The 21,574-nt window shown below is 46.1% G+C and overlaps 8 protein-coding genes across 8 annotated transcripts; 4 read left to right on the forward strand and 4 right to left on the reverse strand.

The window, feature by feature from the left end:
- The first annotated feature begins 1,123 nt into the window (after nucleotides 1-1,123).
- On the forward strand, nucleotides 1,124-5,636 carry LOC144891739 (late histone H2A.2.2-like). The gene has a single exon (XM_078775983.1). The coding sequence runs from the start codon at nucleotides 3,838-3,840 to the stop codon at nucleotides 4,216-4,218; it is 381 nt and encodes a 126-aa protein (XP_078632109.1). The 5' UTR covers nucleotides 1,124-3,837; the 3' UTR covers nucleotides 4,219-5,636.
- A 127-nt stretch (nucleotides 5,637-5,763) lies between these two features.
- Nucleotides 5,764-6,373, reverse strand: LOC137411202 (histone H3). Its single transcript, XM_068096607.2, has one exon. It carries the CDS (start codon nucleotides 6,371-6,373, stop codon nucleotides 5,963-5,965), a length of 411 nt encoding a protein of 136 aa, XP_067952708.2. The 3' UTR covers nucleotides 5,764-5,962.
- A 1,254-nt stretch (nucleotides 6,374-7,627) lies between these two features.
- On the reverse strand, nucleotides 7,628-8,595 carry LOC137411718 (histone H1.1-like). The gene has a single exon (XM_068097027.2). The coding sequence runs from the start codon at nucleotides 8,593-8,595 to the stop codon at nucleotides 7,963-7,965; it is 633 nt and encodes a 210-aa protein (XP_067953128.2). The 3' UTR covers nucleotides 7,628-7,962.
- Nucleotides 8,596-12,180: 3,585 nt separating this feature from the next.
- On the forward strand, nucleotides 12,181-12,935 carry LOC137417079 (histone H2B 1/2-like). Its single transcript, XM_068102841.2, has one exon. The coding sequence runs from the start codon at nucleotides 12,235-12,237 to the stop codon at nucleotides 12,613-12,615; it is 381 nt and encodes a 126-aa protein (XP_067958942.2). The 5' UTR covers nucleotides 12,181-12,234; the 3' UTR covers nucleotides 12,616-12,935.
- A 481-nt stretch (nucleotides 12,936-13,416) lies between these two features.
- Nucleotides 13,417-14,431, reverse strand: LOC144891740 (histone H4). Its single transcript, XM_078775984.1, has one exon. It carries the CDS (start codon nucleotides 14,385-14,387, stop codon nucleotides 14,076-14,078), a length of 312 nt encoding a protein of 103 aa, XP_078632110.1. The 5' UTR covers nucleotides 14,388-14,431; the 3' UTR covers nucleotides 13,417-14,075.
- A 1,315-nt stretch (nucleotides 14,432-15,746) lies between these two features.
- LOC144891534 (histone H1.1-like) lies at nucleotides 15,747-16,795 on the forward strand. The gene has a single exon (XM_078775154.1). It carries the CDS (start codon nucleotides 15,903-15,905, stop codon nucleotides 16,533-16,535), a length of 633 nt encoding a protein of 210 aa, XP_078631280.1. The 5' UTR covers nucleotides 15,747-15,902; the 3' UTR covers nucleotides 16,536-16,795.
- On the forward strand, nucleotides 16,788-18,651 carry LOC137413762 (histone H3-like). The gene has a single exon (XM_078775244.1). It carries the CDS (start codon nucleotides 18,163-18,165, stop codon nucleotides 18,649-18,651), a length of 489 nt encoding a protein of 162 aa, XP_078631370.1. The 5' UTR covers nucleotides 16,788-18,162.
- A 1,265-nt stretch (nucleotides 18,652-19,916) lies between these two features.
- On the reverse strand, nucleotides 19,917-20,963 carry LOC144891746 (late histone H2A.2.2-like). The gene has a single exon (XM_078775993.1). The coding sequence runs from the start codon at nucleotides 20,703-20,705 to the stop codon at nucleotides 20,325-20,327; it is 381 nt and encodes a 126-aa protein (XP_078632119.1). The 5' UTR covers nucleotides 20,706-20,963; the 3' UTR covers nucleotides 19,917-20,324.
- Between the last annotated feature and the right edge of the window lie 611 nt (nucleotides 20,964-21,574).

Consider the following 21,574-nt stretch of genomic DNA (forward strand, 5'->3'; position numbering starts at 1 on the left):
ATTGATTAATTATTGATTAATCAATTAATTATTTAAGTTTTTGTTATTGACTTATTTAATTAAATTTCTAAAAGATACTTCTTCGGATGAAGCACTTGTGCTTTAGTTATGCTATTAGCCACTTGATTCAGAAAATATTTTCTGATAATCTTTTATTGATTTTAATTATACAATTAATCAATCAATTAGCGTGCACCTCTCCCTCCCAATGCAGCCTCTATGAGGTGCATTGCGGTATTGCCGGGCGCCTTAGGCGCCCCGGCAATGCCGCGCTGTAGGATATTTAATTATTTGGCATGGGGGCGGTGTCCTTTGAATGTATCTGTACTTGTTATTGTTATCGTTTAAGTGAAATATAGATAACTGTTTTCAAAAGGTAAAAAAAGTTAGTGTTTCAAAAGAAACCAGAAACCGGATCGGGAACTGGACGAAGAAAAGAAGAAGAAGAGGAAGAAGCGGCGGAGTGAGTGATGTGGAGGAGAAGCCGAGCTGCTTTGAGGTCTTGAGCAAATGCTGGCGAACAGGGGTCACGAGTGAACTTTGGGTTTCCTGGGAAAGGGATTCCTGCGACAGAGTTGTTATCACTGTGACAGATAAACCTGCATGACAGGTTTTGCGGTTGATTCCGAAGAGAATCGTTGGAGTGCCGTTAAGCCTCGGGTACGGGGCATTGGCCATTTTGCCTCACACCCGATTTCACATCGCTCTAGGCTCTTCGCCTCGCTTCAACCATTTCACCGCATCTAGACCTTAACCTGGTGTGTGTGTAACGTGGATTTTGGAGTGGGAATTTGCGGTTCGCCGTTTGTGAGCCATTGAACGTCCATACCCGAAGGTGTGATTTCCCAGTCGCCTCTCGAGGGTACCTTTGCCCATCTTTGGCAGTGTGACTGTCAACCGAACGGGATTCTGGTCTCAATACAACATCGTTCTGGCGATCACTGGAGCGTGGATCGACTTTGGTTTGAAGCTGGGACAGAGACATTGGGAATGTTCTTTTCGCTCACTTGGAGCACAGTGAGTTATATTGTACGAAACTGATGGTACCATCATAGGAATGATGTATTGGTTGTTCAATTGATTAATATTGTTATTGTACTGTTATTCTTGTGTGACCTTAATACAATACTTGTTTGTTGGTAACAATTGGTGTGGTTTCACCATTGATCTTTGACACACAGAATAACACATCTTTCTGCCGTGACTCCTCTCGGTGCTCGGAGGTACACCGTGACCGGGGTTTGGGGAGGAGCACGTAACACTTGCATGCGAAAATGCTTTGAGGGTGGCCCTTGCCAAAACAAAACCACACATTTCCCAGATCGCCTCCCGAAAAGAACAAAAAACGCATGAAGATGCAATTCTTTTTAATTGTTTGGTCAAATTTGAAGGGTTCCGCGAGTGTTCGGTGGGTTTCGTTAGGGTTCCGCGCCTTTAAAAAGATTAAGAACCACTGGATGGTAACATGTTCTGTTAAATGTTCTGTTCAATGTTCTGTTAAAGCAGATCGTCCATCTGCCGTGTCGGGCCGTGGAATGCGGTGAAAGGTCCAGATATTTGAAAATATGCTTCTCTCCATTTGCCAGGATGTGCTTGTACCTGAAACAACTGTGCGCATTGCACATTGAGTTATCGTTCATGTGAATAACAAAGCTCAAAGTGACGCAGGAAACACAAACGGACCCCATCGTTTTCCGAACGCTGACGTTGATTTCTACCACGTCCGCTCCTTCACGCCCTCACGATAACAGGCGACGTGGCGAAGGGACGCTTTATTTGTGAAAGACTTAACTTTTTGGGTTTTCGTGTTACTTCTCATACTCTTGTTGGTGCGAAATGGCGGAGTCTGTTCCTGTTTCAGCAGAACTTTCAACTTCGGCCCCGTCTGTCAAGCGAGGGAAGAATAAACCTGGCGCTTCCAAGACCCCGAAGAAGACTGACGGCACCCTTTCGGAAAAGATTCTCAAGGTGGTGGGATCGAGCAAGGAGCGAAATGGTATGTCGCTTGTCGCCTTGAAAAAGGCCCTGGGGGCAGATGGCTACAATGTCCAACGGAATTCCGTTCGTATCAATTCGGCTGTGAAGAGGCTCGTTGCAAGTGGAAATCTTGTGCAGACCAAGGGAACGGGCGCTGCCGGCTCATTCAACTGAACAAGGAGAAGAGTGCCAAAGTGAAGAAGAGCACCAGTCCCAGACAAGTTGTGAAAAGCACAATCAAGTCTAAAGCGGCCAAGAAAGCGACCAAAAAGCCAGCAGTGAAGAAGGTGGTGCGGAAAGTTTCTCCGAAGAAACCGAAAATATCTATCGCCGCCTCTTCGAAGCGATCCAGTAAGTCGCCTGCCAAGGTGAAGAAAAACCTGAAGAAGGTTCTGCCGAAGACCAAGGGAAAGACCAAGACGACGAAACCAAAGTTCAAACTTGCAACCAAGGGGTTGAAGAACAAGAAGGCGACGCTCAAAAATAAGTGAGAGGAAGGAAAGACGAGAGAGTCGAGGTGAAGTTTCTCTTGTTCCTCCTCGTCTCACTTGCCCAAAACCCACAACAGCTCTTTTCAGAGCCACCCACCTCGTTCACTTGAAAGGAGCTGATCCGATGGTTCATAAAATCACTGGTGGGGCCGGGACACTGCAAACAACAACTGGTGTGCATCCTACGTGCAGACATAATAGATATAACCTTTGTATGCAGTATTTGATGAAGTGGTTTGTGAAAGAGCTTTATAAACAAGAGCACGAGGTTCAAATTATTTGCAAGACCAACAAAAATGGTTCCAATTCATTCATAACTTATGTCAAACAATGACCAAAGAATGGCAAGTCACGTGACAACACGCAATGTTAAATATGCACCATTCAAGTGTGTCATCAGTCATCACGTCTACTACAATGACTGTATTTCACAAATTACTAATTTCTAAGATCACTTAGTAATTGACCCATTTGCCCCAATGTACAGGAACAATGTCCGACCAAGAAATGAAACTTGCCCCATTTGACATTGACACAGGTCGTTGACCCTCCCCGTTTACCTGTAAAACCCAGTGCCTCGTGTCTGGAAAAGCTCGTACATTGCACGATTCTTCGTCCTTCCTTTGAACTAAGTTTCCTCATTCGGAATCCAAATACAAAGTGCTCATAGTATTTATGAACCGTACAGTGGACTATGCATATACCTGCATCTCGTCAACGTATGAGCCCAACTAATTCAGACATGTCGATATTTCACTGAACCATCCTGAAGCCCCGTCCCGATCCACCCAGCACCCCCTGTCTCGTTCATCAAATCAATTCTCTGGGTCTTTATCTTTTCCCAGTCTTTGTTAAAAACAAAACAAAATGCTTCATAAAACGCGTCTGCGTCTCTTTCTGACACGTATACAATACACACACAAAAGGTCGTGAGAGGTGGCGAGTTCGGTCAATGGTCGATTACACTTTCAAGAAAGGTGTTGTGGCTCTGAAAAGAGCCGTTGGGTGGTGTGGTGCGGAAGGTGTGCACAAGACCTTGGACGAGCGGGTGAAGCTCACTCCCAGCGGGTTCGTCGTGCCAGCTGGATCTGGATGTCCTTGGGCATGGGCACGATGGTGACACGTTTGCGTGAATCGCAAAGGTTCAAAAGGTCAAGGTTCAACGTTCAAAAGATTCTGTCTCATATGCAAATATATGGATCACAGAGAGTTTGGAGGCGGAATCCACAACCTGATGTTCAGTCATTGGATGGATAAAATGTGGGCGTGTATGATTCCTGATCCGACTTCACCCTTAAAACAACTCATTTCACACCATGACGTTTAGTCACGTTGAGGTTATTGAGATATTGGTTCTTCTCTACAAATCATGTCGGGACGTGGTAAAGGTGGAGGTGGTGGAAAGGCTCGTGCTAAGGCAAAGACGCGTTCTTCACGTGCTGGGCTGCAGTTTCCCGTGGGTCGTGTCCACAGACATCTTCGCAAAGGCAACTACGCCGAGCGCATCGGTGCCGGCGCTCCCGTCTATCTGGCGGCTGTGCTCGAGTACTTGTCTGCAGAGATCCTGGAGCTCGCCGGTAACGCTGCACGAGATAACAAGAAATCGCGCATCATCCCGCGTCATTTGCAGCTCGCCATCCGCAACGATGAGGAGCTGAACAAACTGCTGGGCGGGGTGACGATCGCGCAAGGTGGTGTACTGCCGAACATCCAGGCAGTGCTGCTCCCCAAGAAAAGCCAGGGCAAGTAAACGGCTCCTCCGCCTCACACGAGTTCTTCAGCTCTCCCACAACGGCTCTTTTCAGAGCCACTCAAACCTTTCCGAAAGCAGCATCAGCGATACACGATCCGTGTTTTACACAAAACTCTGCTGTGTTGAAAAATCCTACACGGTTCTTTCTCGTTTCCTTTACATTTCAAAACCACATACAGAACTTTGAACTTGATGAATTTGCATTTATGCACAATTTTAACTTATGAATGCCCAATAATTATTAACTTTGCACTTACTCATGCATCTCGTCATCACAGAAACCCCAATCATTGTCCGTCTTGTACAGTAGGTTTATCGTATATTGACGACAGAGTTGCAGCACAGTATGATATAAAAGAGCAGGAGTGAGTGTTCAAGGGTGGAAACAGAAACAGAAAAGTAACAGAGCAAAAGGGGTTAGAGGTGTGGGGGGGGGGGGGGTGAGACTCACAATAACTTAGAAAAACAGGTGCTTGGGGTTATAAAAGGTACCTCTGCATTGGCATTTTCCAGTCTTTATTAACTGTTAAAATTTTGAACAAAAATTAATTCTGACATTTGCATTCACAAACAAGGGGATGTTTATGAGTTCTGGAAGCGCCAGTTTTATTATTGTCTCGTTTGAGAAACGAGGTCGAAAGTGCTGTCGTTAGGGGAACAATCTCCGCCATTTCACACCGAAAAGAGAAGGAATACGAGAATCCAAAATCAAGTGCAGTATTGTTCAAACAACGCGTCGTCTCGCCGCCGACGTTGTGACGGGAGAAGCGGACGTGGTAGAAATCAACGTCGGCGTTCGGAAACGAGAAGTGTTCTTTTGTTTCCGTTTGTTTCTCGCTCCACTTTGAGCTCAATTAATGAACGTAAACGATACATCCATGCGTCATGCGCACATCATTTTCAGGTACAAGCACATGCTGGTAAAAGGCAAGAAGCACATTTTCAATCCTCTGCACCTTTCACCATAGTCCACAGGCCGACACTGCAGATGGAAGAGCTGCTTTGACACAACATTGCTTGCTCGGGCGGATACGTTCTCGGGCTTCCCCCAAGGAGCTTCGTGAGGCTCATTTTCACGAGGTAAATCTATTCTCGGGCCTAACGTAAACGTTAAAATTTTCATTGTGAAGTATGCACCTGTCTGTAGCCATCTTTGCAAGGCAGACAAGCAAAGAAGAAAAATCAGCTTTTCGGAGGCTCATGTTGAGGCCATCTGAGCATGGACAAAACGGCTCTTTTCAAAACCACCAACGTGTTCATGAAAGAGCTTCAGGCGACTTGATCTTTGTATTATGTATTCTTTTGCACCAGAAATACAATGGTGAGAGCAGGGTTTATATTATTATTTTGGGATTGAGATGAACGGGTCAAATAATACAGGTTACGATTAAAATAAAAAAAGTGTTTAACATGAACCACCTTGCAAGCGACATTACATATGATCCCCAACAATTGTCACTTGTCAATCCTGTAGAGGTTTCGTTGAAACATTGTGAAACCCCATTCTCTGAAGACAGCCAACCTCCACCATCTTGTTCCAACGTTTTCGTCACCGTCATCAAAAAAAGGGAATCACAAAACGCATTTCCTTCCGACCCGTATACACATTATACAAACAAAAGGTAGCGAAAGGTGGAGAGTTCGGTGAAAGGTCGATGCACTTTCAAGAAAGGTGTTGTGGCTCTGAAAAGAGCCGTTGGGTGTTGTGGTGCAGGTGTGCACAAGATCTTGGACGAGCAGCTTAAGCTCGCTCCCCGCGGATACGTCGTGCCAGCTGGATGTCCTTGGGCATGATGGTGACACGTTTGGCGTGAATCGCGCACAAATTAGTGTCCTCAAACAGCCCAACGAGGTAGGCCTCGCTCGCCTCCTGCAGCGCCATCACTGCGGAGCTCTGGAATCGCAAATCGGTCTTGAAATCCTGTGCGATTTCACGGACGAGGCGCTGAAACGGCAGCTTGCGAATGAGCAGCTCCGTGGACTTTTGGTAGCGCCGGATCTCGCGCAGCGCCACAGTTCCTGGACGGTAACGATGCGGCTTTTTCACGCCACCGGTGGCTGGAGCACTTTTCCGTGCCGCCTTTGTCGCCAACTGCTTTCGTGGAGCTTTTCCACCTGTCGATTTGCGAGCGGTTTGCTTCGTACGAGCCATGGTGACAATAACACAAAATTGAAAAACAACTTTTTCACCAAACGCCAACAATGCGATTAAAACTGCGCTGTGCGCTTTTAGTTATGTCGGGAGACGCTTTCGCCGCTTTGCATTTGAGATTTGACTGCCACGATTTGCACGTTTTGCGATTGGCTTCCACGATTTGCTCGTTTGCTATTGGCTTCCACGATTTGCTCGTTTACTATTGGCTTCCACGATTTGCTCGTTTGCTACTGGCTGCCTCAAAACCATTCCCATTCGCTGAAGAATTAAGCCCCACCTCACGCTCCATCCATTGGTCGAAACTTCACTCTCCCCTCTCCATTGGCTAAAATCTGAGCCCGATGTGATCCACTCCGTGAGGGAAAGCTCCGTCCGCCTTCCCTTGCTCGTTTCTCCCACCAATATCTATCCTGAGCTCCTTTGGGCCTGTTCAGCGCTTCCGTGAACGTGAAGAAACAAAAGGCAAATCCTTGCCGATATTTCCATTTGTGTCCCGTGATATAAAAAATTCACTCACGAATCGATTTCAAAATTGGGTAGTTTGTCTTGGTGGGACGGAACTCCATTTTTATTATACTAGGACGTGCCCGTACGTGGGTGCCCGTTCCTTGCCAAAAAAAAAAAAAAAAATGTTGCATGGGCGTGCCCATGGGCCCATGGGCGTGCCCGTAAGTGCGTGATGTGACCGTACAATGAATGTATCGTCCCGACGCCGCAGCTCGGATGGCGCTGCAGTTAATCGGGCCTGTATCGGCAGAGTTATTATAAACGTGTACTACAATCGATCGTACCTTACAGCGTCTGCTCGCCACGTTCAGCATCAGTACGTCGTCACTATGACTATCCGTAAGTCCGGAAGTGACGTCCTCATTTGACTGTCCGGAAGGTCGCATATCGCAGTTACGATGAATCGCAAATTAGTTTTAATTAGTTTTAAAACATAGTTTAACGCCAACATAGCGCCAACATAGTTTGCCAACGTGAAATAAATGAATACGCTCTCAAATGTGCCGTCCGAGGCAGAGTCTGTTCGCCACGTTCGGCACACGTGATAGCTCGCTGCTCTCTGATTGGTTGAATCGTTTTTTTGGACATAGCTCGGTAACTACTTCTCCCATTAATATGAAACCTTGAAAAGGCACATCCTCAGGTCCCCAGCAATATACCTGGCAAGTTTCAAGTATATCGGACCCGTGGTTGTCGAGAAACAGCGGTCACAGACACACACACACACACACAGATTACTGGAATTATAGATAGATAAATAAGTTATGAATGAATATGGAACAACTTTTGTTGGTCTTGCAAATAATTTGAACCTCGTGCTCTTGTTTATAAAGCTCTTTCACAAACCACTTCATCAAATACTGGATACAAAGGTTATATCTATTATGTCTGCACGTAGGATGCACCCGATTTGTTGTTTGCAATGTGCCAGCCCCACCAGTGATTTTATGAACCATCGGTTCAGCTCCTTTCAAGTGAACGAGGTGGGTGGCTCTGAAAAGAGCCGTTGTGGTTTTGGGCGAGTGAGACGAGGAGGAACAAGAGAAACTTCACCTCAAATCTCTTGTCTTCTCTTCCTCTCACTTCTTTTTGAGCGTCGCCTTCTTGTTCTTCAACCCCTTGGTTGCAAGCTTGGACTTTGGTTTCATCGTCTTGGTGTTTCCCTTGGTCTTAGGCAGAACCTTCTTCACGTTTTTCTTCACCTTGGCAGGCGACTTACTGGATCGCTTCGAAGAAGCGGCGATAGATCTTTTCGGTTTCTTGGGAGAAACCTTCCGCACCACCTTCTTCACTGCTGGCTTTTTGGTCGCTTTCTTGGCCGCTTTAGACTTGATTGTGCTCTTCACAACTTTTCTGGGACTGGTGCTCTTCTTCACTTTCGCACTCTTTTCCTTGTTCAGTTTGAACGAGCCGGCAGCGCCCGTTCCCTTGGTCTGCACAAGATTTCCACTTGCAACGAGGCTCTTCACAGCCGAATTTATACGAACGGAATTCCGATGGAGATTGTAGCCATCTTCTCCCAGGGCCTTTTTCAAGGCGGCAAGCGACACACCATTTCGCTCCTTGCTCGATCCCACCATCTTGATGATCTTTTCCGAAAGGGTGCCGTCAGTCTTCTTCGGGGTCTTGGTAGCGCCAGGTTTATTCTTCCCTCGCTTGACAGACGGGACCGAAGTTGAAAGTTCTGCTGAAACAGGAACAGTCTCCGACATTTCGCACCAACAAGAGTATGAGAATTGAGAGGTAACACGAAGTTGTAACACGAAGTTCCAAAACGAAGTACAGTACAGTGTTGCACAAATAAAGCGTCCCTTCACCACGTCGCCTGTTGTTCTTATAGTAACGGAGCGAAGAAGCGGACGTGGTAGAAATCAACGTCAGCGTTCGGAGTCGTTCACCGTATCCGTTTGTGTTTCCTGCATCACTTTGAGCTTTGTTATTCACATGAACGATAACTCCATGCGCAATGCGAACAATCGTTTCAGGTACAAGAACATCCCAGCAAACGGAGGGAAGCATCTTTTCAAATATCTGGACCTTTCACCGCATTCCACGGCCCGAGACGGCAGATGGACGATCTGCTTTGACAGAACATTGCTTACTCGAACACGTTCTCGGGCTTCGCCCAAGGGGTTTCTGTGCTCAGAATAAGATTTTCACGAGCAAAATATCTTCTTTGACCTGACATAAACCTCACAGAGTTAATGGTGAAATGTGCACCTGTCTTCAGCCACCTTTGCAAGGCAATGAAACAAACATGAAAAAACTCCTTTTTGGAGGTTCGTGTCGAGGTCATCTCAGCATGGACCATCACAAATGTGAAAATACTTGGTTACCACTTACCAACAGCACAAGGGTGTAAGCAATGGTTGGAAAGTTTTTTTTAATTTAAGCGCGAATAAAATCGTCGACCCGAATCTTGTGTCGTGCTTCGTGTGATGTTCTGTTTGCATCCAGGTTTTGTAAACGAACCTGTTGTGATATCTCATTCACATTGACCTGACTGGTTCAATTAATCCCCTGTCGTCCAAGAGAGGTGCAAGGTCTTCCATGCAGCATCTTCAAAGATCTTCCACGCGTTAAAGTAAAGCTTCGTAATAATAGCGAAAGGTTCTGCTGTTCACTGGTTGAACGTCACGATAATTATTGTTTCAACCTTAATGAAATGACATTGATAATGGACGTTGGTTCATCGAGGTTAATGTCCGCCAAAAAGGGCACTTTTACTTTTCTTGAAATCCAAACTGTCATGAAAATGTCGATCCTTCAATTACTTGAGACCTTCGAAGCGTATTTGCAACTTCGGGTCGTTTGCGTTTGTTGTTTATTTTGACAAAGTTCTGCAGTTGTGTTCAGAATGAAATCGCCGGATATTACTGCCGAAGTTAAACCTCATTTGACAAGATTCTGTTTCTTTGAGCGAAAGTGAAGGGACCACAAGAGCGAGTGTGTTGCACATTGTTAAAGCTTAAGGACAACGTGCGCATGCGCAGCTGGAGGGGTGAAAAGGCAAGGAGCACACGCGCGGACGTGGTAGAAATCATAAAGGAAGCACCGTTTCACTTCGAGAAAGTAATGAACCGTATGAGGCAAAGTGCAAAGGTTAAATAACAAATAGTCACATCGAGCTCTCCACCAATATAAAGCCTCAGTACAACTATCATCCACACAGAGACGCGAAGGCGAACGTTCGTGGTTTTACTGATTTGGATTAATATGAAACCTTGAAAAGGCACATCCTCAGGTCCCCAGCAATATACCTGGCAAGTTTCAAGTATATCGGACCCGTGGTTGTCGAGAAACAGCGGTCACAGACACACACACACACACAGAGATTACTGGAATTATAGATAGACTAGGACGTGCCCGTACGTGGGTGCCCGTTCCTTGCCAAAAAAAAAAGCCGCAGCTCGGATGGCGCTGCAGTTAATCGGGCCTGTATCGGCAGAGTTATTATAAACGTGTACTACAATCGATCGTACCTTACAACAATCAACACAGATTGCAACGTCAAATAAATGAATACGCTCTCAAATGTGCCGTCCGAGGCAGCGTCTGCTCGCCACGTTCAGCGTCACTATGACTATCCGTAAGTCCGGAAGTGACGTCCTCATTTGACTGTCCGGAAGGTCGCATATCGCAGTTACGATGAATCGCAAATTAGTTTTAATTAGTTTTAAAACATAGTTTAACGCCAACATAGCGCCAACATAGTTTGCCAACGTGAAATAAATGAATACGCTCTCAAATGTGCCGTCCGAGGCAGAGTCTGTTCGCCACGTTCGGCACACGTGATAGCTCGCTGCTCTCTGATTGGTTGAATCGTTTTTTGGACATAGCTCGGTAACTACTTCTCCGATTAATATGAAACCTTGAAAAGGCACATCCTCAGGTCCCCAGCAATATACCTGGCAAGTTTCAAGTATATCGGACCCGTGGTTGTCGAGAATCAGCGGTCACAGACACACACACACACACACACACACAGAGATTACTGGAATTATAGATAGATTAGTCGTTGTACGTTATTTGTAAATAAAACATCATTGCGATGTTGCAGGAACCGCACATTTGTCAATGAACCGAGAAACAGCAAATGGACGCAACAAAAGCTTGCTTGAAAGACGAACGTGCAATTGCGCAAACCCCGCAGAATGGTAATTCCATCGCCGAACACAAGCAGAAGATTAAATTATTTTGTTTCCAGAGCTCCGATCTGATGGCGTTGCCGGCGACATTTTGACCTCCCTCGTCGGTCTGTTTGAGGACACGAGGATAGCGTCATCCACAGTCCACAAAACTCGAAACCGACAAATCCCTTTTTGTGCATTTATCTGTGAGAATGGATTTGTACAGAACTTGAGAGTAAAGAAGAGGGGAGATCAAACGGTAATAAGGCAAGGGTCTTTCACTCAGTTGTTAATGTGTGGAATGGTCGCTCCGGAAAGGTGGTGGCAGCAGAAACTACATTCGTCTAAATTGGAATGAGAGAAGTACCCGGAAATAATGTAGATCGAGACGTTTAGGGATATTTGCAGAACTTCTTGGCAGCTTGAGCAAGGATGGGTCATAGTGAACACCATTGCGCATTGTTGGCTGTGGGGGAGAGGGGGGGAAGTGGGTGGGGGGCAGGGAGGGTGGGTGGAGGGAGGAGGAGAGGGGGAAGGGGGCAGGTGGGGGAGGGAAGGGGTCTCGCTCGTCAAGATGTGGGGTATGGTCGATGTGATGTTTCTCCCACAAAAACCGTCTTCAGCAAAGAAGAAGTCCCCCATCCCCCACCCCCGGAAAGAAACAACTGATATTTAAAAAAAAAAACATTGCTCATTTCTGATATAAATTGGTCTGGTGTTGATGAGGTGCAAGAATGACGGACCGAATGGACACCTGCTGGGTCTAAATTCCTTGCGAACTTTGAACTGTTAAGGCTGGAAAAAGCCAACACGGAGACACCTGCGATGACCCCACTCTCACGCATTGTTGTTTTCCAGGTTATTGTGCATTAAGTGCAAAGTTCATTATCATCCCATCTTCTGTATTTGGTTTGGAAGTGACAGAACGCCATGATTTGTAAGAGAAATCTTACAAAACAAAAAGAGAAATCCAAATAACTTTACTGAATTTCATGCGAAGGTGACGAATTTGGTTCTTTTGAAGGGAAATTCGGATCAAGAATGACACACGCCCACTTTTCATCTAACCAATGACTGAGCATCAGCTTGTGTTCTCCACCTCCAAAGGCTTTGTGATCCAGATATTTGCATATGAACCCTTTATAAGAGGGAATCGTTCACACTCGTCTTCTTATTCTTTCTCTGAAGGTTCATATTTAACTGGTTCAATATCGACTCGTCATGCCTACGGATCAGCCCAAGCAAGTGGCAGCAAAGAAGGGTTCGAAGAAAACCGTTTCCAAAGCGACTCGGAAGGGTCCCGGTAAACGGCGTCATCGCAGAAAGGAAAGCTACGCCATTTACATCTACAAGGTGCTGAAACAAGTTCACCCCGATACGGGTGTTTCTTCCAAAGCGATGAGCATCATGAATTCCTTCGTTAACGACATCTTTGAGCGCATCGCATCCGAAGCATCTCGTCTGGCGCATTACAACAAGCGCTCCACCATCACATCGCGGGAGATCCAGACGGCAGTGCGTCTGCTCCTTCCCGGGGAGTTGGCCAAGCACGCCGTGTCCGAAGGTACAAAGGCCGTGACCAAGTACACCAGCTCCAAGTGAGCTCGGACTCGTTTCTCTAGTTCATCCCCAAACGGCTCTTTTCAGAGCCACTCAATGTTTCTCTAATGGAGTGCGACTTTTCCTCTTCGTGTCCTTCCTTGGTGAAAGCACCACGTGATGTTATCTGTAACTAGAAATGTCGTTCATATTAATGTGCAGGTCAGGTAATCATCAGCATTGTACTGAAGTAAAAAGTAGTCCTGTTTAAACTTCTTGTTATTCTATGGATCGGTTTAGTTTGTGTCATGAGTTGGAACATAATTTATTGTGAGGTGGGTATGTTTGTTCGGCAGTCATGATTAAATTTGATGAGGACCATGTTTGTCCAATCTGCTCCAATGTATATTATAAAAGGACCCGTGTCTGTCTGTTTGTCGTGACATAACTTGAGACGGATTAACAGATTTCAATAAATCCAACTACGGTGAATTCACGAAACTCCTGGGTGTTTGTGATCCCAAAAAAGAAATACCTCTTATTATGGGTACATGGACACGCGTGTCAAAACTGCAAATGCCAACACGTGAGGTTGGTTATCCTTGCACGGAGAACAGAATCTCCCAGGAATCCTTTTCTTTCGGGAGTAATGCATCCATCCGATGGTGTCCGTCCGTATGCGCATGTGTTCGTGTGTGTGAGAAAGATATCTGGAAAAGTTCTCAACGGATTTGGATGAAAGTTGGTGAGATTATTGCCCTTGGGATAAGGAAGAATTGATTAGTTTTTGGTAAGCTCAGGATATTATTCCATATCCAAGAATTTTATTTGGGAATTTCTTTTTTGTTTTGCTGCATTAAAGCTTTTATTCTTATTCTTAAATGATGTTTTCTCTCTAATTCCGAGATATATCAAAATAAATTCTGACAATTAGGGCTTACTTTCTTTTTTATTTATTGTTTTGGGGAGAGGGTATGTTAAACAAAACGTATCATTCCAACTTGACCCACAGCGGGAGTATGCGCTCGAATGAGTGGCGTTCTTGTTTCCCCAAAGATTAGCCATTGCAGCAGAGATTGGTATTGCCATCAGCGAAGAGACGGGTCTTATATTCTAGTATATCGGAACTGATGGGGCAGTTACCACGAACTCAGAAAATCTATCAATTCCATTTCTCAGTTACTCTTCGCCCGAACAGCTCTTTCGTCGAGCCATGTAACTGTTCTCCGAAAACAACTTTCAGTTCAGAGCGTGGCCTCTAATTGCACGAAACATCACTGCAACAAAGTGCTCGGGCTCCTTGGCTTTTGAGCCTCCAATTAATCTTTCAGACTTCAATATCTCACCTTTTCACCTCGTCGAAATCAAAGTAATAAACGGAGCTGTCTCCATTGCATTTCTGGTGCCACAGAATATACGATACTAAGTTCAAGTCCCCTGAAGCTCTTTCATGAATGAGGTGGTGGCTCTGAAAAGAGCCGTTTTGTTGTTGTAGCTGCTGATGAACACCACCCCCAAAAGGTTTAACCACCGAAACCGTAGAGCGTACGGCCCTGGCGCTTCAAAGCGTACACCACATCCATGGCAGTAACGGTCTTGCGCTTGGCGTGCTCCGTGTAGGTAACAGCATCGCGGATAACATTTTCCAGGAACACCTTGAGAACTCCACGGGTTTCCTCGTAGATGAGACCCGAGATGCGCTTTACCCCACCACGACGAGCAAGGCGACGAATAGCAGGCTTTGTGATTCCCTGGATGTTATCACGCAGTACCTTGCGATGACGTTTCGCACCTCCTTTTCCGAGACCCTTTCCACCTTTTCCACGTCCAGACATGACCGCAACGTTTGCTTCTTAACCCAAATCAGTAAAACCACGAACGTTCGCCTTTGCGTCTCTGTGTGGATGATAGTTGTACTGAGGCTTTATATTGGTGGAGAGCTCGATGTGACTATTTGTTATTTAACCTTTGCACTTTGCCTCATACGGTTCATTACTTTCTTGAAGTGAAACGGTGCTTCCTTTATGATTTCTACCACGTCCGCGCATGTGCTCCTTGCCTTTTCACCCCTCCAGCTGCGCATGCGCACGTTGTCCTTAAGCTTTAACAATGTGCAACACACTCGCTCTTGTGGTCCCTTCACTTTCGCTCAAAGAAACAGAATCTTGTCAAATGAGGTTTAACTTCGGCAGTAATATCCGGCGATTTCATTCTGAACACAACTGCAGAACTTTGTCAAAATAAACAACAAACGCAAACGACCCGAAGTTGCAAATACGCTTCGAAGGTCTCAAGTAATTGAAGGATCGACATTTTCATGACAGTTTGGATTTCAAGAAAAGTAAAAGTGCCCTTTTTGGCGGACATTAACCTCGATGAACCAACGTCCATTATCAATGTCATTTCATTAAGGTTGAAACAATAAATTATCGTGACGTTCAACCAGTAAACAGCAGAACCTTTCGCTATTATTACGAAGCTTTACTTTAACGCGTGGAAGATCTTTGAAGATGCTGCATGGAAGACCTTGCACCTCTCTTGGACGACAGGGGATTAATTGAACCAGTCAGGTCAATGTGAATGAGATATCACAACAGGTTCGTTTACAAAACCTGGATGCAAACAGAACATCACACGAAGCACGACACAAGATTCGGGTCGACGATTTTATTCGCGCTTAAATTAAAAAAAACTTTCCAACCATTGCTTACACCCTTGTGCTGTTGGTAAGTGGTAACCAAGTATTTTCACATTTGTGATGGTCCATGCTGAGATGACCTCGACACGAACCTCCAAAAAGGAGTTTTTTCATGTTTGTTTCATTGCCTTGCAAAGGTGGCTGCAGACAGGTGCACATTTCACCATTAACTCTGTGAGGTTTATGTCAGGTCAAAGAAGATATTTTGCTCGTGAAAATCTTATTCTGAGCACAGAAACCCCTTGGGCGAAGCCCGAGAACGTGTTCGAGTAAGCAATGTTCTGTCAAAGCAGATCGTCCATCTGCCGTCTCGGGCCGTGGAATGCGGTGAAAGGTCCAGATATTTGAAAAGATGCTTCCCTCCGTTTGCTGGGATGTTCTTGTACCTGAAACGATTGTTCGCATTGCGCATGGAGTTATCGTTCATGTGAATAACAAAGCTCAAAGTGATGCAGGAAACACAAACGGATACGGTGAACGACTCCGAACGCTGACGTTGATTTCTACCACGTCCGCTTCTTCGCTCCGTCACTATAAGAACAACAGGCGACGTGGTGAAGGGACGCTTTATTTGTGCAACACTGTACTGTACTTCGTTTTGGAACTTCGTGTTACAACTTCGTGTTACCTCTCATACTCTTGTTGGTGCGAAATGTCGGAGACTGTTCCTGTTTCAGCAGAACTTTCAACTTCGGTCCCGTCTGTCAAGCGAGGGAAGAATAAACCTGGCGCTACCAAGACCCCGAAGAAGACTGACGGCACCCTTTCGGAAAAGATCATCAAGATGGTGGGATCGAGCAAGGAGCGAAATGGTGTGTCGCTTGCCGCCTTGAAAAAGGCCCTGGGAGAAGATGGCTACAATCTCCATCGGAATTCCGTTCGTATAAATTCGGCTGTGAAGAGCCTCGTTGCAAGTGGAAATCTTGTGCAGACCAAGGGAACGGGCGCTGCCGGCTCGTTCAAACTGAACAAGGAAAAGAGTGCGAAAGTGAAGAAGAGCACCAGTCCCAGAAAAGTTGTGAAGAGCACAATCAAGTCTAAAGCGGCCAAGAAAGCGACCAAAAAGCCAGCAGTGAAGAAGGTGGTGCGGAAGGTTTCTCCCAAGAAACCGAAAAGATCTATCGCCGCTTCTTCGAAGCGATCCAGTAAGTCGCCTGCCAAGGTGAAGAAAAACGTGAAGAAGGTTCTGCCTAAGACCAAGGGAAACACCAAGACGATGAAACCAAAGTCCAAGCTTGCAACCAAGGGGTTGAAGAACAAGAAGGCGACGCTCAAAAAGAAGTGAGAGGAAGAGAAGACAAGAGATTTGAGGTGAAGTTTCTCTTGTTCCTCCTCGTCTCACTCGCCCAAAACCACAACGGCTCTTTTCAGAGCCACCCACCTCGTTCACTTGAAAGGAGCTGAACCGATGGTTCATAAAATCACTGGTGGGGCTGGCACATTGCAAACAACAAATCGGGTGCATCCTACGTGCAGACATAATAGATATAACCTTTGTATCCAGTATTTGATGAAGTGGTTTGTGAAAGAGCTTTATAAACAAGAGCACGAGGTTCAAATTATTTGCAAGACCAACAAAAGTTGTTCCATATTCATTCATAACTTATTTATCTATCTTTAATTCCAGTAATCTGTGTGTGTGTGTGTGTCTGTGACCGCTGTTTCTCGACAACCACGGGTCCGATATACTTGAAACTTGCCAGGTATATTGCTGGGGACCTGAGGATGTGCCTTTTCAAGGTTTCATATTAATCGGAGAAGTAGTTACCGAGCTATGTCCAAAAAACGATTCAACCAATCAGAGAGCAGCGAGCTATCACGTGTGCCGAACGTGGCGAACAGACTCTGCCTCGGACGGCACATTTGAGAGCGTATTCATTTATTTCACGTTGGCAAACTATGTTGGCGCTATGTTGGCGTTAAACTATGTTTTAAAACTAATTAAAACTAATTTGCGATTCATCGTAACTGCGATATGCGACCTTCCGGACAGTCAAATGAGGACGTCACTTCCGGACTTACGGATAGTCATAGTGACGACGTACTGATGCTGAACGTGGCGAGCAGACGCTGTAAGGTACGATCGATTGTAGTACACGTTTATAATAACTCTGCCGATGCAGGCCCGATTAACTGCAGCGCCATCCGAGCTGCGGCGTCGGGACGATACATTCATTGTACGGTCACATCACGCACTTACGGGCACGCCCATGGGCCCATGGGCACGCCCATGCATGCATGGGCGAAGACATTTTTTTTTTTTTTTTTGGCAAGGAACGGGCACCCACGTACGGGCACGTCCTAGTATAATAAAAATGGAGTTCCGTCCCACCAAGACAAACTACCCAATTTTGAAATCGATTCGTGAGTGAATTTTTTATATCACGGGACACAAACGGAAATATCGGCAAGGATTTGCCTTTTGTTTCTTCACGTTCACGGAAGCGCTGAACAGGCCCAAAGGAGCTCAGGATAGATATTGGTGGGAGAAACGAGCAAGGGAAGGCGGACGGAGCTTTCCCTCACGGAGCGGATCACATCGGGCTCAGATTTTAGCCAATGGAGAGGGGAGAGTGAAGTTTCGACCAATGGATGGAGCGTGAGGTGGGGCTTAATTCTTCAGCGAATGGGAATGGTTTTGAGGCAGCCAGTAGCAAACGAGCAAATCGTGGAAGCCAATAGCAAACGAGCAAATCGTGGAAGCCAATAGTAAACGAGCAAATCGTGGAAGCCAATAGCAAACGAGCAAATCGTGGAAGCCAATCGCAAAACGTGCAAATCGTGGCAGTCAAATCTCAAATGCAAAGCGGCGAAAGCGTCTCCCGACATAAATAAAGGTGCACAGCGCAGTTTTAATCGCATTGTTGGCGTTTGGTGAAAAAGTTGTTTTTCAATTTTGTGTTATTGTCACCATGGCTCGTACGAAGCAAACCGCTCGCAAATCGACAGGTGGAAAAGCTCCACGAAAGCAGTTGGCGACAAAGGCGGCACGGAAAAGTGCTCCAGCCACCGGTGGCGTGAAAAAGCCGCATCGTTACCGTCCAGGAACTGTGGCGCTGCGCGAGATCCGGCGCTACCAAAAGTCCACGGAGCTGCTCATTCGCAAGCTGCCGTTTCAGCGCCTCGTCCGTGAAATCGCACAGGATTTCAAGACCGATTTGCGATTCCAGAGCTCCGCAGTGATGGCGCTGCAGGAGGCGAGCGAGGCCTACCTCGTTGGGCTGTTTGAGGACACTAATTTGTGCGCGATTCACGCCAAACGTGTCACCATCATGCCCAAGGACATCCAGCTGGCACGACGTATCCGTGGGGAGCGAGCTTCAGCTGCTCGTCCAAGATCTTGTGCACACCTGCACCACAACACCCAACGGCTCTTTTCAGAGCCACAACACCTTTCTTGAAAGTGCATCGACCTTTCACCGAACTCTCCACCTTTCGCTACCTTTTGTTTGTATAATGTGTATACGGGTCCGGAAGGAAATGCGTTTTGTGATTCCCTTTTTTTGATGACGGTGACGAAAACGTTGGAACAAGATGGTGGAGGTTGGCTGTCTTCAGAGAATGGGGTTTCACAATGTTTCAACGAAACCTCTACAGGATTGACAAGTGACAATTGTTGGGGATCATATGTAATGTCGCTTGCAAGGTGGTTCATGTTAAACACTTTTTTTATTTTAATCGTAACCTGTATTATTTGACCCGTTCATCTCAATCCCAAAATAATAATATAAACCCTGCTCTCACCATTGTATTTCTGGTGCAAAAGAATACATAATACAAAGATCAAGTCGCCTGAAGCTCTTTCATGAACACGTTGGTGGTTTTGAAAAGAGCCGTTTTGTCCATGCTCAGATGGCCTCAACATGAGCCTCCGAAAAGCTGATTTTTCTTCTTTGCTTGTCTGCCTTGCAAAGATGGCTACAGACAGGTGCATACTTCACAATGAAAATTTTAACGTTTACGTTAGGCCCGAGAATAGATTTACCTCGTGAAAATGAGCCTCACGAAGCTCCTTGGGGGAAGCCCGAGAACGTATCCGCCCGAGCAAGCAATGTTGTGTCAAAGCAGCTCTTCCATCTGCAGTGTCGGCCTGTGGACTATGGTGAAAGGTGCAGAGGATTGAAAATGTGCTTCTTGCCTTTTACCAGCATGTGCTTGTACCTGAAAATGATGTGCGCATGACGCATGGATGTATCGTTTACGTTCATTAATTGAGCTCAAAGTGGAGCGAGAAACAAACGGAAACAAAAGAACACTTCTCGTTTCCGAACGCCGACGTTGATTTCTACCACGTCCGCTTCTCCCGTCACAACGTCGGCGGCGAGACGACGCGTTGTTTGAACAATACTGCACTTGATTTTGGATTCTCGTATTCCTTCTCTTTTCGGTGTGAAATGGCGGAGATTGTTCCCCTAACGACAGCACTTTCGACCTCGTTTCTCAAACGAGACAATAATAAAACTGGCGCTTCCAGAACTCATAAACATCCCCTTGTTTGTGAATGCAAATGTCAGAATTAATTTTTGTTCAAAATTTTAACAGTTAATAAAGACTGGAAAATGCCAATGCAGAGGTACCTTTTATAACCCCAAGCACCTGTTTTTCTAAGTTATTGTGAGTCTCACCCCCCCCCCCCCCCACCCCACACCTCTAACCCCTTTTGCTCTGTTACTTTTCTGTTTCTGTTTCCACCCTTGAACACTCACTCCTGCTCTTTTATATCATACTGTGCTGCAACTCTGTCGTCAATATACGATAAACCTACTGTACAAGACGGACAATGATTGGGGTTTCTGTGATGACGAGATGCATGAGTAAGTGCAAAGTTAATAATTATTGGGCATTCATAAGTTAAAATTGTGCATAAATGCAAATTCATCAAGTTCAAAGTTCTGTATGTGGTTTTGAAATGTAAAGGAAACGAGAAAGAACCGTGTAGGATTTTTCAACACAGCAGAGTTTTGTGTAAAACACGGATCGTGTATCGCTGATGCTGCTTTCGGAAAGGTTTGAGTGGCTCTGAAAAGAGCCGTTGTGGGAGAGCTGAAGAACTCGTGTGAGGCGGAGGAGCCGTTTACTTGCCCTGGCTTTTCTTGGGGAGCAGCACGGCCTGGATGTTCGGCAGCACACCACCTTGCGCGATCGTCACCCCGCCCAGCAGTTTGTTCAGCTCCTCATCGTTGCGGATGGCGAGCTGCAAATGACGCGGGATGATGCGCGATTTCTTGTTATCTCGTGCAGCGTTACCGGCGAGCTCCAGGATCTCTGCAGACAAGTACTCGAGCACAGCCGCCAGATAGACGGGAGCGCCGGCACCGATGCGCTCGGCGTAGTTGCCTTTGCGAAGATGTCTGTGGACACGACCCACGGGAAACTGCAGCCCAGCACGTGAAGAACGCGTCTTTGCCTTAGCACGAGCCTTTCCACCGCCTCCACCTTTACCACGTCCCGACATGATTTGTAGAGAAGAACCAATATCTCAATAACCTCAACGTGACTGAACGTCATGGTGTGAAATGAGTTGTTTTAAGGGTGAAGTCGGATCAGGAATCATACACGCCCACATTTTATCCATCCAATGACTGAACATCAGGTTGTGGATTCCGCCTCCAAACTCTCTGTGATCCATATATTTGCATATGAGACAGAATCTTTTGAACGTTGAACCTTGACCTTTTGAACCTTTGCGATTCACGCAAACGTGTCACCATCGTGCCCATGCACAAGGACATCCAGATCCAGCTGGCACGACGTACCCGCTGGGAGTGAGCTTCACCCGCTCGTCCAAGGTCTTGTGCACACCTTCCGCACCACACCACCCAACGGCTCTTTTCAGAGCCACAACACCTTTCTTGAAAGTGTAATCGACCATTGACCGAACTCGCCACCTCTCACGACCTTTTGTGTGTGTATTGTATACGTGTCAGAAAGAGACGCAGACGCGTTTTATGAAGCATTTTGTTTTGTTTTTAACAAAGACTGGGAAAAGATAAAGACCCAGAGAATTGATTTGATGAACGAGACAGGGGGTGCTGGGTGGATCGGGACGGGGCTTCAGGATGGTTCAGTGAAATATCGACATGTCTGAATTAGTTGGGCTCATACGTTGACGAGATGCAGGTATATGCATAGTCCACTGTACGGTTCATAAATACTATGAGCACTTTGTATTTGGATTCCGAATGAGGAAACTTAGTTCAAAGGAAGGACGAAGAATCGTGCAATGTACGAGCTTTTCCAGACACGAGGCACTGGGTTTTACAGGTAAACGGGGATGGTCAACGACCTGTGTCAATGTCAAATGGGGCAAGTTTCATTTCTTGG

The sequence above is a fragment of the Myxine glutinosa genome, chromosome 4 (genome assembly GCF_964187855.1).
Source record: "Myxine glutinosa chromosome 4, kmMyxGlut1.1, whole genome shotgun sequence".
NCBI classification, from domain to species: domain Eukaryota; kingdom Metazoa; phylum Chordata; class Myxini; order Myxiniformes; family Myxinidae; genus Myxine; species Myxine glutinosa.

Coding starts and splice junctions, on each gene's coding strand:
- LOC144891739 (XM_078775983.1), top strand. CDS start 3,838: ATGTCGGGACGTGGTAAAGGTGGAGGTGGTGGAAAGGCTCGTGCTAAG.
- LOC137411202 (XM_068096607.2), bottom strand. CDS start 6,373: ATGGCTCGTACGAAGCAAACCGCTCGCAAATCGACAGGTGGAAAAGCT.
- LOC137411718 (XM_068097027.2), bottom strand. CDS start 8,595: ATGTCGGAGACTGTTCCTGTTTCAGCAGAACTTTCAACTTCGGTCCCG.
- LOC137417079 (XM_068102841.2), top strand. CDS start 12,235: ATGCCTACGGATCAGCCCAAGCAAGTGGCAGCAAAGAAGGGTTCGAAG.
- LOC144891740 (XM_078775984.1), bottom strand. CDS start 14,387: ATGTCTGGACGTGGAAAAGGTGGAAAGGGTCTCGGAAAAGGAGGTGCG.
- LOC144891534 (XM_078775154.1), top strand. CDS start 15,903: ATGTCGGAGACTGTTCCTGTTTCAGCAGAACTTTCAACTTCGGTCCCG.
- LOC137413762 (XM_078775244.1), top strand. CDS start 18,163: ATGGCTCGTACGAAGCAAACCGCTCGCAAATCGACAGGTGGAAAAGCT.
- LOC144891746 (XM_078775993.1), bottom strand. CDS start 20,705: ATGTCGGGACGTGGTAAAGGTGGAGGCGGTGGAAAGGCTCGTGCTAAG.